Source organism: Hylobates moloch, unplaced genomic scaffold (assembly GCF_009828535.3).
Source record: "Hylobates moloch isolate HMO894 unplaced genomic scaffold, HMol_V3 SCAFFOLD_8, whole genome shotgun sequence".
NCBI lineage: Eukaryota > Metazoa > Chordata > Mammalia > Primates > Hylobatidae > Hylobates > Hylobates moloch.
The window spans coordinates 75,927,159-75,943,030 of record NW_026652283.1 but is presented as its reverse complement, the minus strand read 5'-3'; the positions used below and the strand labels follow the sequence as shown (position 1 = coordinate 75,943,030).

General features: G+C 44.6%; 1 protein-coding gene across 9 annotated transcripts in view; it reads left to right on the top strand.

The window, feature by feature from the left end:
- CACNA1D (calcium voltage-gated channel subunit alpha1 D) overlaps positions 1 to 15,872 on the top strand; it is a 320,672-nt gene continuing 304,800 nt past the window's right edge. For 7 of the 9 annotated variants that reach the window (XM_032161273.2, XM_032161268.2, XM_058442361.1 and 4 more), the window contains exons 1-3: positions 7 to 480; positions 2,390 to 2,699; positions 6,830 to 6,935. In XM_032161273.2, coding sequence (XP_032017164.1) covers positions 414 to 480; positions 2,390 to 2,699; positions 6,830 to 6,935 — 483 coding nt within the window. In that variant the 5' untranslated portion in view covers positions 7 to 413. Of the gene's footprint in view, positions 481 to 2,389; positions 2,700 to 6,818; positions 6,936 to 15,872 lie in introns of those variants that run through there. The other 2 variants (XM_032161274.2, XM_032161275.2) reach the window with 2 other exon arrangements.

Here is a 15,872-nt window from a genome sequence, read left to right as displayed (position 1 = left end):
GGCGGGCGGGCGGACGGGCGGGCATGGGGGGCGCGCCGAGCGGCCCCGGCGGCCGGGCCGGCATCACCGCGGCGTCTCTCCGCTAGAGGAGGGGACAAGCCAGTTCTCCTTTGCAGCAAAAAATTACATGTATATATTATTAAGATAATATATACATTGGATTTTATTTTTTTAAAAAGTTTATTTTGCTCCATTTTTGGAAAAGAGAGAGCTTGGGCGGCGAGCGGTTTTTTTTAATCAATTATCCTTATTTTCTGTTATTTGTCCCCGTCCCTCCCCACCCCCTGCTGAAGCGAGAATAAGGGCAGGGACCGCGGCTCCTACCTATTGGTGATCCCCTTCCCCATTCCGCCCCCGCCCCAACGCCCAGCACAGTGCCCTGCACACAGTAGTCGCTCAATAAATGTTCGTGGATGATGATGATGATGATGATGAAAAAAATGCAGCATCAACGGCAGCAGCAAGCGGACCACGCGAACGGTGAGCAGCCAGAGCCCGGGCACCCGCTGCCAAATCCGATCCTGTCATGGTCCTCCAGCCCCCTCCCCCTTCCCCGCGGCGCTGGGTGGGTTGAGGGGGTTGGAGAGGGTGCTGCCAGCTCGGTGTCGTCTACACAGAGAGGGGACGTGCGTGACAGCCACTCCGCGCTCCCCTCCAGGCCCTGAATGTCAGAGTTAATTCTGCATTTGTGGGGTGGGGGCGGCCGTGGAGTGTGTGGAGCGCTGTGCAGCCGGAGGGGCGGCGAGTCGGGGTGATTTGGGTTCAGTGTCCTCGGGCTCAACTTTCCTTCAACGCCCCCGAGCGATGTCAGGGGGCCGCAAGTCTTCAGCCAGAGCCCCCTTGCCAGCCTCTTCTCGCCTTCCACTCCTCCCCCGCCCCCTCGTTGACTAGGAAGAAGGTCCCTGGTGGCATCCGGAAAATTCTAGGATTGCCGGGTTTCGCCCTCCGTGCCGGTGGGTGAAGCACACCCTTCCCCTCGCGGGGGAGGCCCGGCCTCGGTATCGGGGAAAGGGACTCTGGTGGTGCGTTCCCGCTCCCGTCGCCGGCTGTGCACACGTCGGTAACCTAGCAATGCCCGGGGAGCCGCTGCCGCTGTGGGGCTCCCCTCCCCAGCTCTGGCCCGGGCACCACGTGCAGCTTCCACGCCGGCCGGGGCTGGGTCGAGGGAGGATGGAGCAGCTCCTGGCCAGCCCTCCCCTTTGGAGACCGCCAGTGCCCCCCAACCCCTGTCGGCTGGAAGCCTTTCCGGGTGAGCGCTCCCCTAGGGAGAAGCTTGACATGACTCGTCCCCCGCTGCGATTGCCCGCCGCTCGCCCGCTTTGCCCCCTCCTCAGGCTTTCAGACCCGTGCTTGCTTTGACTCTTTACTTAGCAATAATTGGCTTTGCAAACGCCCATCTCTCTACCTTTCTGTCACCTCTTTCACTTCTGCTTCAGTGAGGAGACTGTGGCGGAAGGCGGCAGGTGCCTGAGAGATCTGCCTGGGAGACGGCCTGACTCAAAGCTGGCAGGGGCTTCGCATAGGGAGCCTCCTTGGGTTTCTGCCTTGTGTGCACCTGGATATCAACCTACACGGAGATAATTCCCTCTTAGGCCTGGAGGCCCCTGGCATAATCCAGTCAGTCTATCCTAGGTGTAGGGGTGCAGGCTGACTGCCTTGTCTGTCTCTCTGGATGCTGGCTTGGCTGATGCTGCTGCAATTTAAAATGCAAAAAAGCCCTAAAGATGTTTTCTGTTTTCGGAAGCCTGTGGAGGAAATGAGTCCCAAGCATCATGAATTTTCATTTGCAGGAAGTGTCAGTGCATAATCTAGATATTTGTTATGGGGTTTTTGGTATTGCCTGGGTGCCTATGGAAGATTTTTTTTCCGTACTGAAAAAAAATGCATTTGTGGCTGTGGAAAGATGTTGGAGTAACACTCTGAAAATGATTAAGACTATTGAATTATTGATACTGCTTTTTTTTCCCCCTTGGTGATGGTGGTAGTTACGTTAGAGAAAAGCTGTTGTATGTATCTGTTAACTCATTAGAGATAGATGGGTTTTACAAATCAGAGATGTGGAGTAACTATGGGAATGACCTCAGTTTTGTCAGAAGAAATGCACTAAAAGACCCTTTGTGAAGACATGATGTGAAGGAGTACTAACTCCTCTGGGTGTGATGCAGCAGTGATCCTGTGTGATTGACACTGAGACCAGAGCTCGTGGACTTTTCTTGACTCTCTAGCTGACTAAAGCCCAGCTTGTGAAAAATAGGACATGAGATTCAAAATGGAAACATAGGAATGAATGATTCCCCGGTTATTGATGGGAGACAACCTTTGATTTTTTTCTCCTACACATTGGATCCTCATTTAAAAAAAAAATCTTTGTTTTTCTCCTTCTCCCCAGAGGCAAACTATGCAAGAGGCACCAGACTCCCTCTTTCTGGTGAAGGACCAACTTCTCAGCCGAATAGCTCCAAGCAAACTGTCCTGTCTTGGCAAGCTGCAATCGATGCTGCTAGACAGGCCAAGGCTGCCCAAACTATGAGCACCTCTGCACCCCCACCTGTAGGATCTCTCTCCCAAAGAAAACGTCAGCAATACGCCAAGAGCAAAAAACAGGGTAACTCGTCCAACAGCCGACCTGCCCGCGCCCTTTTCTGTTTATCACTCAATAACCCCATCCGAAGAGCCTGCATTAGTATAGTGGAATGGAAGTATCCTTTTTTTGGGGGAAGTCTTTCTCATTTTCTCTTTTACCATCTGTTTTTTAAAAGGATTTGCTTTCTGAAGTGACACAAAGCTGTAGCAGTCTGGAATGCGAGTAACAAAAGTTGTATATAAGGGGTTTCATTGTATATACCTTCCTGTCTCCTCGGGTTGCAGAGGGGTGGCTGTACGGGTATATTTAGCCCACTGTCTGGTTGTGTGTATAGTAGTAGTAGTGGGGGGGAGGGAGTGACAGCCTGAAACTTCACAGGGGTAGATAATTAAAATGTGAAACCAACCTTTGGTCATTGGACATTAGATGGTTAGTTTTAAATTCAGTGTTGTTTTTGGGCAATAGCATGCATTGAACCTATTGCAAACAAGGTATAGAAAAAAAAGACTGTGTGAGACTCTGTTTGAAGGGAATACATGTTTGACCTTTAGTAGAGTCTTCTCATTCTGATGTTTGAAATTTGCTTCTGCAACTACAATTAATGCTAAGGTTGCTTCTAGTCTGACATTTGGTGATTCTAATTATTCAGGTAGCTACAGATATAAGCACATGCTTCCTAGGGAGAGATTACTTTTGATTTTTTTTTTCCTAATCAATGCTATAACTTCCTGGAATTTCCTTTTGACAAGTTCCAAAGAAGCATTTGGAACGTGAGCATGAGGGAGCCAGTGAAGGGAGAGGTTCGTGTGTGCCTCTTCCTCCTGAGCCCTTATGAGTTATAGAACAGCCCTTTCAGTAGAGGAATTTGCAGTTGCTGCCTTTATAAAAAATTCTGTCTATGTCCTTGGACTGGAGTTACATTTCTGGGTGTCTCCTTTGTATTTTTAAAATTGAACTCCAAATGCCCCAGAATGGCTGTCATGTCCCAGATCTTGGAAAACGATTGTGCTTCAGCCTGCTTAACCCCTTCCCTAAATCTGGAGGCCAACCTCCAGTTACTGCCACTCTTCAGAGAAGATTGACTGAGGCCTTCTTTCTGAGCAAATGGCTTTTTAATTAGGCAGATGATTCATTGGTCTGGGTAAAATAAAGCGTTTCCTTTCCCCAGAAGTGTGTTTGGAACTGTCAGGGGCCTTAGAACAGTTCCTAACTATAGGAGGGGGTATGAATATAGGAATTCCCTCCACCAGGCCCAGAAGGATGGAGGGGCCACACCAAAAAGGGAGGATGTTGGCAGCCAGCTAGAAAGTGGAGCTGAAATCCCCTTATAATTTGAGGATCCAGCTCGGCAGCTATTTGCATGCCCTCTGTCTTTAGTTGGCTATTTTCTGTGCTAATGGACAGGAGTTAAAATGAGGTAACTGTCTAGAAAGATTTTGGAGAGAGCAGCCAAATGCTAGGGTAGGATTTGAGGGGTTCTCATGTGCTTTTTCATTTTGCAACAGATGTCCCTTCTCTAGAGTGAGTTATGGTGTCTCTCACATAGCTGGGGTTGTGTGTGTGCATTTTCTTTTGAAGTTCTCTAGTCTGAGAATGAGGAGGGAGCTGGGTAAGCCAACACGTGGCCCAGTGGCATTGCTAGAGTCATGACAATGGCTGTACCTTGCCAGGAAGACCTCGGACTGGCTTGACATGACTCTGAGTAAGCAGAGACCTCTTTGTAGGGTCACTACTTTTGTGTGGAGTAGGTGGGAGGCCTGATGCTGTTTCTCTTTGTGTGCAGTAATGTGTACATAGCAATTTTTGCATACAGAGTGAATTCCTGGATCACGCTGCTGTCTCCCTTTCCCAGTTGCCAGACACATGTGTACAGGAATTAGGGGATGTGGCTGCCAATTCAGGGAGAAGCCTGTTTACAAATGGGACAGTTTGTAAAATAGATAGATCCTTAAGCAATATATGTCTTTTTTTTTTTTTTTTTTTTTTAAATGACAGTTTCCTTCTAATTCAGGGAGCAGGCTATACAAATCCTTTCCACCCGGGGCAGCTCTATCAAGGCCCCATCCACAGTGGGAGAGCAAGGGTCAAGGGTCATTTGTTTTTACAGACAGGCATGACAGAGTGTCCTGCCCCCTGGAGGAGTGAGGGATGTTCTCCTTATCAGAAGGAATTGTTAGGATCAGACCCATCTATTTCTCTATTGCTCTGTTGTGCTTCACTTGTGAAAATCTTATGGCAGTGAGATGATATCCACTTGTACCTGGAGACTAAAACTGGACCAACATAAAGAAAAAAAAATACAACTTATATTTAGTCTTCCTGAACAGTGTTAGTATTTCTCAGATGTGCTGGTTTATCATTTAGGTATTGGGAAATTGAAAAGTAAGAATAACTATTACTTAGGTATTGGGAAATTGAAAAGGAAGAATGGAAGAAAGAGGGAGGGAAGAAACTATTGTGTTTCTATAGAGAACAACATTGGGGCCCTTGACTTTAGATTTCAGTGGGGACCTGCACAACGGAAAAATGGAAAGGGAATTCTGAAGTCTTAAGGTGGGCTGTCTGAAAGTTGGATCCCTGGGTGAAAAAGATTTTATAATATTAGATGAGTTGAGAGAACCAATGTGAATTAAAGCTGACTGGCTTAAAAAAAAACCCATCAAAATTAGTAAAGGAATAATGTTATTCATTGCCTTTTTTCGTTGAGTTATGAAAGCTCTTTGAAGATGAAGGTTTTATGAAACTCAAGATCTCTCCAGAGGCCGGGCACGGTGGCTCACGCCTGTAATTCCAGCACTTTGGGAGGCTGAGGTGAGCAGATTGCGAGTCCAGAAGTGAGCAGATTGCTTGAGTCCAGGAGTTCAAGACCAGTCTGGGCAACATGGCAAAACCCCTGTCTCTACTTAAAAAAAAAAATTAGCTGGCGTGGTGGCACATGACTGCAGTTCCAGCTACTTGGGAGGCTGAGGTGGGAGGATGGCTTGAGCCTGGGAGGCGGAGGTTGCAGCACGTTGAGATTGCGCCAGTGCACTCCAGCCTTGGTGACAGTGAGACCCCATCTCAAAAAAAAAAAAAAAAAAATGATATCTCTAGAGAAGTAAAGAGTATTTGTTTCCTGTGGCATTTTTGGATTTCCCAGAAGTATGTCAGGATGAATGGAGAATAGTCTGTTCGTATGCTCCAGTTTTAAATACCTTGAAGTGTTTAGTTAAACCGTGGCCTTGCCTCTTGTGGGTGAGTGTATAGGCGAAGCACTGTGGTAAAATCAAGCCCAGGAATTGCAGATGAGGCTGGTGCTCACAAAACCTTATATTTGGAAAGGCTGAAAACCCAAAGAAGAAAAACAATCATTTTGGCAGATGTCACATTTTGTATTGCCAGTTTCGACAATGTCTCTTAATAACACCAGAATGTTTAGGTAAGTATCTCTTGAAGGCTAATCTCAAAGTGATTCTTCCAGACAGACCACTGAGATTGAGAAATGTTAAAGCCTACTTTGAACATATCTGATGCTGATTTCTTATGGCTTTTTAATTTAATTTGTTTACAAATTGAGCACAGTAACAGCATATTATAAACTGAGCTCCAGTCCAGCTCTAATCTGAAACACTTATAGCCATCGATTCCTCTAGCAGAGAAAGCAGAGGCGGGAGCTGAAGCCTGGCTTGCTGCTGATCACATCTGAGGTATTGGAATATGCCATGAGAAAGTCACAGGTAGAATGAGAAGGTCCTGGTGGCTTGGCCTGGCCCAGTCCAGACAGGCGATTTAGGCTGACCCTGCCAAGAATAGCCCCTGAGAAAATGGCTCTAACACATGGAGGCAAGGATCTGCAGAAGACATTTATCTCGTGATGATTTCTCTGTGTCTACCACAGCTGGGAACTTAGTAAGGCTCTTGTCACTTTTAAACCTGTAAGAAGCAGAAACCTGGTTCACACAGTGCCCTAATTGGATGTACTTTTAGGTTTTAATATACAGTGTGCAGCTGAAGAATGAGTGTAACGTGATCCTTGCAACAGAAGAAAAGGACACGGAGAGGTCATTTGGTAGGAGGCTCCACTGTGAGATGACCACCGATGATTACTTCTGCTGAAAACCTAGAAGTCACAGCAGTCAGCCCAAATAGGATTTGTGTATGTCATTTTCCTTTTAAAGGTGCTTCGAAAGTGATGTGATCGGGAGTGTGATGAGGGACATGGTTTATGTTTCCATGACACATATATACCTTAACACATTTTTTCAGACCATTTGACATATTTATATTATTGGCTATTTTTGCCAATTGTGTGGCCTTAGCTATTTACATCCCATTCCCTGAAGATGATTCTAATTCAACAAATCATAACTTGGTAAGTGTCCTTAGAGTTCCTGCTGGTCCTGGTATATGGTTATCATTTGCTTCTATACTTAAACTGGCAGCTGGCCTTCTGGGTGGTTGAAGTTTACAGCCATGTATGTCGTGTTTCTTGGAGCTTTGCAACAGTGGTTTTTTGTTTGTTTGTTTGTTTTAACCTGTATTCTCAAATTTATACTGAATGAAAGTATTTAAAGTTATGAATCTTTTATAAATAGATATGGAATTTTTATGGAAGAGATTTGGAGCAGATTTTAAAATAACTGTTATCTCCACATAAGTTTTTGCTACCATTCTTTTCCTGATAATATTAGCTTTTTTCTTTTCTTTTCTTTTTTTTTTTAAAATCTAGTGTTCTTGGGAGTGGTGGGTACTTTGGTCAGTTGTTCTGGTAAGTAGAGAATTATCGTAGACTTTGTAGATGAACTATTTTTAGAGAAGTAGAATGTAACAAAACTAATAAATCTACATAGAGCATAATTTGGAGAACAATACATGATATTATTGAATACATGATATAATATTAAAGTTTCTACTCCACGTCCTATGAAATGCTCCAAGAGAAAATGATTGTATGGTTAAATAAATCAGGATGCTTCCATATACTTTGCTGCCTTCTTAAAGATTTATAGTGCACATTAGCTTAGTAAAAGCTTTGGGAAGTTCTGCAGTTAAAAAACAGGTTTCCTTTTGTTTAATTCAGCTAGTCCCTAAAAGTAATCAGTCATGAATTCTTTAAACATTTTTTTTTTTTTTTTTTTTGGCAAAAGACTTTAACATCATGGAACCAGTGGTCCATGGAACTTCCTTTGGGAAAGGTTGATATAGTTTTAAATAAAAAGCACTAAAGAGTACTAAACTGGGACTAGGATCTTGTCCCACTCACCTGTCAACTAGCTGTATTTGGGGTCATTTCTCATACCTTTCTGCATTGCTGTGCAGCCACCTGGCAATTAGGAGGATTGGGTAAGAAGATTGCTAGAATCGTTTTTACCTCTGACATTCTGCAATCTTTCTTTGATGATTCAGAAGCCATTTCAGGATTTTTCTGGTGCTGCAGCATCCTTCTTGCAAGGATTGGTTCTTTGCAATCAGAAGCCATGCAGAATGGGAGATGAAGGGGAGCCCATTCTGGATAACAGGAAACTCTATTGTTTTTCTTCTCTTCTCTTAGCTGGTTCCGTTTGTTTTTGGCTTCTCATGTTGAAGCTCTATTTTAGCAGGGCTGGATGTTCCTAACTGAGCGAGCGTTGTAAAGGCAAACACACTAGGCTCTCCCTTGTGTGGGAGAGCTCTGCTGGCTTCTGAAGATAGTGAAATTATGCTCTTGTGAATAAGCCTTAACGATTTATGTACAGGATTTCATGTTACATTTAAAATGTTGTGGCACATTTCAGATGTAATGTGATGTCTATTTGTATGTGGGCTTTAGTAGTTTGATATCTAGAGAATTTTCTAAAAATTTTGGGAATTGATGCTGAAAATACAACTATAAATGGGAGTTGGATAACCACACAAACACTGGTAGTATATATTTGGACAATGCCAGAGATCACTTGTGTAACTTTGGACATTTTATGTAGCTTTTGATTTCTTTGTAGACATGTGACATTAGATGATTGTTTTAAAGAAAAAGCAGAAGTGGGGGAAAGCCTCCCATCAATGGAGATAGATCATCATAGTCTAGGCCACAGATGGTGTTAGCCTTGTTACCAAATTTAACGACGTGGATGGTGACCCAGATTGTTGCTTTTCGTAGCTCAAGAGAACATGATTAAACAAACTTAGAAAATAAATACCTTTCAGAAAGGCAGATTAATTCAGATCAATGGAATAATTAATGTAGCTCCATGTGTAAGCCAATTAATATTCTGAATTTTTCCCAGGGAAATTCAGGGCACTGATATAAGCACTGTCAGACCATTTGGATTTCTCAGCTAAGAAGTCAGGAAATAAAACACAGGAAATGGATTAATCTTTCCCTTTTGCACCCCCCTCTCCAGTGAATCCTTTCTTGACAATTCTTAAGCTTTGGACTTTTTTTTTTTTGGGAGATTTGGCAGTGTGTTAATTTGGCGGGCCTTTCTAAAAGCCAACGTATATTCCTTTGACCTCTTCACAGAGTATTCTGAAACTCATGGCATTCAACTTTGTGTCTTGCTTTCACTTGGATGGTCACATGGCCAGATGAATTTATACTCTGCTTGACTCTTTAAAAACTTTCCCACTGTGGGAAGGGAAGATCTTTGTGGATTTCCTTCTGACTCTAAGCAAGGTCCCATGCCATGTTGGTCCTCCCGTGAGGGAGCTGTTTTTTTTTTTTTTTTTTTTTTTTAAATACATTTGACCCAATTTGTACCAGAGTGATTGCTCTATTTTTGGGATTGGTTTAGAGGCAGCTAACCGAAGCTTATTTTTCATCTGTAGTAAATACCTTTCATTTAATGTGAATGGTAAAATCAAAGGGCAGACGTTGAAATGAGTTGCAAGGCTGCATGTATCTGGAAGCTGCTGGTTTTCTTTGCCTGATAACTCCACGGGAAAGATGCATGTTGAGCGTTAGGGTGAGATTCAGGGCCAGCTTTATGTGTGATGTTTCTGCCTGTTACCTAGTAAAATTAAGACTTTTTTTGGCTAAGAAATGTGGCCATCCCCATTGATCCAATGTGTCTTTGTTCTGGATAGTATGTAACTCAGCTAGTTTTGGGATTTGGAGACTACCTTGGGGGGCAGAAGTTTTCCCAGGGATAGTTTTTGTTCTTTATTTTTTTTTAAAAATATAAACACTCTCAAGTTTCTATGCAGCTTTCATTTATGGACTTGCAGGGACTAGTGGAGGCTGGAGTCATGGAAACGGTGCAACTCAGTTCCCACAGTAATAGCCCTCCTAGTTCAGTCAATAGCAGTATTTCCTCAGTTCCACTTGCTGAAAGCAAATACCATTGATTTTATTATTTTTTTTTTAGCACAGAGGAGGGGAATGCCTCTGTATCAAGTGTCAGAGTGGGGATGATTACAATATCATACTTCACTGTGATGAAAAATGCTTTATTTCATATTATTCAGTTTCTTATAAGCAAACCGACATGGTTGAACAGTTTTGAGTCTGTGTAATCTGCTCCTGGTTCTCTGCCTCCCGATGCTACCTCTTACTTCTCTGGAGTGTGGAACTGCTTGAAATTAAAAATGTCCAGAATGGAGATCTTCATCTGCCAAGTCAGACCTTCCTTGATCTCTACTGATGGCTGCACTCACCTCTAAGCCATCTCTAAACCAGCACTAAGCACCTGGAGGTGAAGGCCCATGGCCCCTGTCTCTCTATCCCCTTATCTAGCAAAGTGCCTAATGTACCAGGTGCTTTTTATTTGTTTTTTTGTGTGTGTGTTTTTTTTGTTTTTGTTTTTGTTTTTTTTTTTGGAGGCTCTGTCGCCCAGGCTGGAGTGCAGTGGTGCAATCTTGGCTCACTGCAAGCTCTGCCTCTGGGGTTCATGCCTTTCTTCTGCATCAGCCTCCTGAGTAGCTGGGACTACAGGCGTGCGCCAACACGCCTGGCTAATTTTTTAGTAGAGATGGGGTTTCACAATGTTAGCCAGGATGGTCTTGATCTCTTGACCTCATGATCTGCCCGCCTTGGCCCCCCAAAGTGCTGGGATTACAGGCGTGAGCCACCGCGCCCGGCCACCAGGTGCTTTTTAAACCAAACCAAAAGTTTCACTGTCTGTGACCCTTTTCCTGCCTGTCTTCTCATCTTGTTGTTGAGGTTGGGTTTTGAGCCTATTGACATTTTGCCTCTAAAGGCCTGCAAATTCCACTGTCAAGTGACTTTCACTAGAGAAGTGATCCTGAGGCCTCAGTGGCTACCCATTGCCCAAGGGGGAAAGGCCGGAGTGTGGCCAGGTCCAGCTTGGTCTGGTCCAGCTTTGTTGGGTTTTGTCTCCACTCCTTTCCTTTACAGCCCCATCCATTTGTCCACAAAAGTTCCTAAACATGCCTCCTTCCCCTACTTGTCCACCCCCTGGCTTCTCCATTTGAAATATCTCTTCTTTCATACTGCCCCTTCTTTTATTTTTTTGAGACAGGGGTTGCCCAGGCTGGAGTGCAGTGGCGTGATCTTGGCTCACTGCAACCTCTGCCTCTGGGGCTCAAACAATCCTCCTATCTCAACTGCCTGAGTAGCTGGGACTATGGGCACATGCCACCGCACCCGACTGATTTTTGTATTTTTTGTAGAGATTGGGTTTCACCATGTTGCCCAGGCTGATACCAAACTCCTGGACTCCAGTGATTCACCCACCTTGGCCTCCCAAAGTGCTAGGATTACAGGTGTGAGCCACCGCACCTGGCCTCTACCACCGCTTCTTTACTGTCACTCTCCTTATAGCTGCTCAAGAATAATCTCAGATTATGTTTCTTCCATGAGGCCTTTCCTGACACTGGTCCAAACAATCTGAACCGTTTTTGTGGCATTTTGCACATAAAATACCCTGTATTTTTTGTTATTTATATGCACATCTTTTTTTTTTGAGACGGAGTCTTACTCTGTTGCCCAGGCTGGAGTTCAGTGGTGCAATCTCGGCTCACTGCAAGCTCTGCCTCCTGGGTTCATGCCATTTTCCTGCCTCAGCCTCCTGAGTAGCTGGGACTACAGGCGCCTGCCACCATGCCCGGCTAATTTTTTTGTATTTTTAGTAGAGACGAGGTTTCACTGTGTTAGCCAGGATGGTCTCGATCTCCTGACCTTGTGATCCGCCCGCCTCTGCCTCCCAAAGTGCTCGAATTACAGGCTTGAGCCACCAAGCCTGGCCTATATGCACATCTTATCCTCTCGAGCATCTTCAGAATACAATTAACAGTGAAGCATTCCGAATCCCCAACCATGCCTGATGCAGTGGTAGGGGTATACAGTAGATGTTCAGTAAATAAGTGTTGCTGGTGTGCACCAAACGAATGGCTTTCCCAGGGGAAGCACCACCATCATTCCTTCCTCTGAGCCATGTTTCAGATTTTCTTGGGTGGCAGGTCCCTCTGGATTTCTTGCAGGTCCTTAGCTGGGAATGAGTGGGAAGGTGTACGTGTTATTCCTGAAAAGCTTAGGGTCTGCGGCCCTTCTTGTGCACCTCTGGTTAAAAGAGCCCACAGTGTTGGCCTTCATAGCAGAGCAGTCTAGGAAATTTTGTGCTCTGGTTCCAGGGCTCAGAGTAGCAAGAGCGGTGGGACTTGTCTGAGAAGCAGTGCTGGGCTGTGGATGCTTGCCTGTGGGACCAGATCCCTTACAGTGGCCAGGAATGCTGTGGGACAATCTACTTTGATTGCTTTCTTTCCTCCATGGCTGAGATCTGAGTGTAGTGTTAACTGGGCTTAAAAATCAAGTCCATTGTATCTGCATGGTCACGTAGTTCGGCATCTCATGGCTTTTGCACCTAGTGGTGTGAACCATAATATCTGAAACACAATTTCATAACCTGGCTCCTTGGGCTTAGCCTATATGGTGGAGGTTAGGTCTGTATATCATCAAGTTTGCTTGGTTGTCGTTCCATTGGAATTGAACTTTCTTATTTCTGTAGGCCTAGGTTCTGTCTATTCTTCTCAGACAGCTCATATGCTGCTTCTTCCCTTCAGCCTTCTCTGATCCTTGTCCACTCCCCGACTGCCTACATCTGAGTACTTGCTTTCCCTCTGGACGCCCCTGTGCCCAGTCCAACTCTCCTGTACAGACACCAGCCCCTTTCCCCCAGTTTATAACTGTTATGGGAAGTGGCATGGAGTGTGATGGTCTGCTCATGGGCTGTGGGGTCTGACAGCCTGACTCTTTGGCTGATTAGCTGTGTGACTTTGGATGGAACTAGAATATGAGTTCCTAGAGGCTGAGACCGCAGTCTGATTTGGGTGTATAGCCTTATGAACTTAATCCTGTGCCTGGCACACAGGAAGCACATCAGGAAATGCACGTCAAATGAGTGAATAAATAAATGAATGACCATACAAGGGCTCCATGGTATATTCTTGTAGATCATTAGTTAATTATCAACAATTGGCTAATGATTAATGTTTGCCTGAGAGGCTGACTTTTTGTCCATTGGTAATGACATCCCAGGAAACACCTGGCAGAGTTCGTCTTCAATTTCAGGATTATATCTTTCTTTCTTGGCAAATTTCACTATTAAAGAGAGAAGAAAGACAAGTACTTGACACTTTTTGAATCTGTAAGTTATAAACCTGTCTTCTGTGTTCAATGTTGTATATTAGCCACATTGCAGATGATTCTATTTGGATGGATGTGTGACTGTCACCTTTCACATAAAAATTGATTGAGCCAGTCATAGTGGTGTGTGCCTGCAGTCCCAGCTATGTGGGAGGCTGAGGCAGGAGTCTTGGTGAGCCCAGGAGTTTGAGACTGTAGGGGACTATGATCGAGCCACTGCACTCTAGCCTGGGTGACAGAGCAAGACTATCTCAAAAAAAAAATATATATATATGGTAGAAGGAGAGAAAGCCTCAAAATGACCAGAGTAGATGGGCTCGTGTAGTAAAACTTTACTCAAAGCTGGTTTCCTAATGATGCAATGTGAAACAGTCTATGTGCTATACAAATAATTATATCTCTTTTGTTAAGCCTTACGTCATTTTGACAAAGGCATTACTTGATTGAGTATTGACGGCTTTTCCAAAATAAAATCCAGCTCTTAATTGAGATTTGTGGCTGGGCATGGTAGCTCATGCTTGTAATCCCAGCACTTTGGGAGGCTTAGCAGGGAGGATTGCTGGAGGCCAGGAGTTCAAAACCAGAATGGGCAACATAGTGAGATTCCATGTCTCCCCCTCAAAAAAAAAAAAAAAAAATTAGCTGGGTGTGGTGGCGTGCACCTGTGGTCCCAGCTACTCAGGAGGCTGAGATGGGGGGATTGCTTGTGCCTGGGAGGTCAAGACTGTAGTGAGCTGTGATTATGTTACTGTACTCTAGCCTAGGTGACAGAATGAGACCCTGTCTCAAAAATAAAGGGAAAAAAAAGAAGAATTTAGGTTTTTTACTATTAAAACTCCTTAAGAGGAATTCCAGTGGGGGTCCTTGCTCATTTGGTTTGTTTTTTTACAATGTGAATATCATTATTTTATAGTCATACCTTATACAATGAACCTCCCCATCTAGACCCTTCACTAGTGAGACTACCTTAGGGTGAGGATATTTGGGTATATTAGAGTATTAGCCAGAACTCTTTGGGTTACAGATTGTGGGAATACAACTCACTCAAATTGGCTTAGCTGAAAAAAAGTGCATATGTATGTACAATTTATAAACTCAGTTAACCAAAGAGTCCACTGGGTAGAAATGGCATCAGACACAGCTGGAAAGGGAGCTGAAAAGATGTCACCAGCATTCTCTCCCTGCCCTGCACCCTCGGGTTTCTGAGCCAGAGTCTGACTGACCTCTAGTAGGTCAGCCTCACATGTTGCCTATGTGTATATCTTCCTCAGCTCATTTTGAGGAGGGCATGTGGGGACATGCATTTCTTTCTTTTTTTCAAATTTTATTTTATTTTAAATTCCGGGATACATGTGCAGGATGTGCAGGTTTGTTACACAGGTAAATGCGTGCCACGGTGGTTTGCCGCACCTGTCAACCCATCACCTAGGTATTAAGCCCTGCATGCATTAGCTATTTATCCTGATGCTCTTCCTCCCACATTTCTTTTTTTTGTTTTTAGCATTTATTTTAGGTTTGGGGGTACATGTGAAGGTTTGTTACATAGGTAAACACATGTTGCACAGGTTTGTTGTACATATTATTTCATCACCCAGGTATTAAGCCTAGTACCCAACAGTTATCTTTTCTGTTCCTCTCTCTCCTTCCACCACCCCCCAACTCAAGTAGACCCAGTGTCTGTTGTTTCCCTCTGTGTGTTCGTAACTTCTTATCATTTAGCTCCTGCTTGTAAGTGAGAGCAATGCATTTCTTTCTTAATCTCAGCTTAAGTTCGGTATTTTAACAATGATTGCATCAGAAACAGAGACCTTTGTAGCAGATTGGTGGGTAGTTTTCTTTTTTTAACCTTTCTCATTGGTGTTTGTTTACTTTTTAACTGTCTGACAAATGTCAAAAGTACCCGATGCAGGGGGACAGCGTGCCCAGCAGTAGAGACACTTGGGTCTTAAATACCAGTGGCAGTGGGGACACGCCCCAACAGACCCCAACAGCTTCTCACCAAAGAAAGTTCCTAAAGGAATGGAAAAGGTTCTAGAATTCTGGAGGTGGGGTGTACAGGGAGGGACCATGTGAACTGTTACTGTTGAGTGGACAGATGTGCAGAAGGGAGGGGTGTCGGTGGGTGTCCCTGCCCCAGCAAGGGTAGAGGGCCGGTTAGCAGTTGATCCAGGAGTAGATGTTAGCATCCCCACCATGCAGCTACAGGATGTGGTCCCCAAGTCCTGTCTGCTCATGTCATGTAAATAAAGAGAGTGGTGGAGGGGGGTTTTCTTTTTTAATTCAAGTGAGATTGGTATTCTCCCAGCTGAGATTCCTGTGGGCTGTAAGGGTGTTTGGCTGGGCAGGCAAAGCTGGAAATGGGTGGTATGGAGGAAGAAACAGAATAGCTGAAGATGGGATGAAGGAGGAACTGCCTGAACTGATCAGTCAGCCCCACAGCCCCGTGTGTGTGTGTGTTTGAGAGAGTGAGAGAGAGCTCATGCTCATGAGTGTGTGAGTTAGGGAAAAGGTGGAGGTGGGCATTGTTGACACAGACCTTGCAGGACAAAGCCTTCCTCTGGTGGCTTTAATTAAGCAGGGCCCCAGACACTGCCCGGGCTGGAGAAAATGACTTTCTTCTCCAGAACTTCAAAGCAATTATTTTTGCTATTTTTTCCTTCCTCCCTGTTAGGTGAGTGGTAGTTTTAGAAATCACAGGACATCTGTTGAAATTATTGAATGAGTGAACGC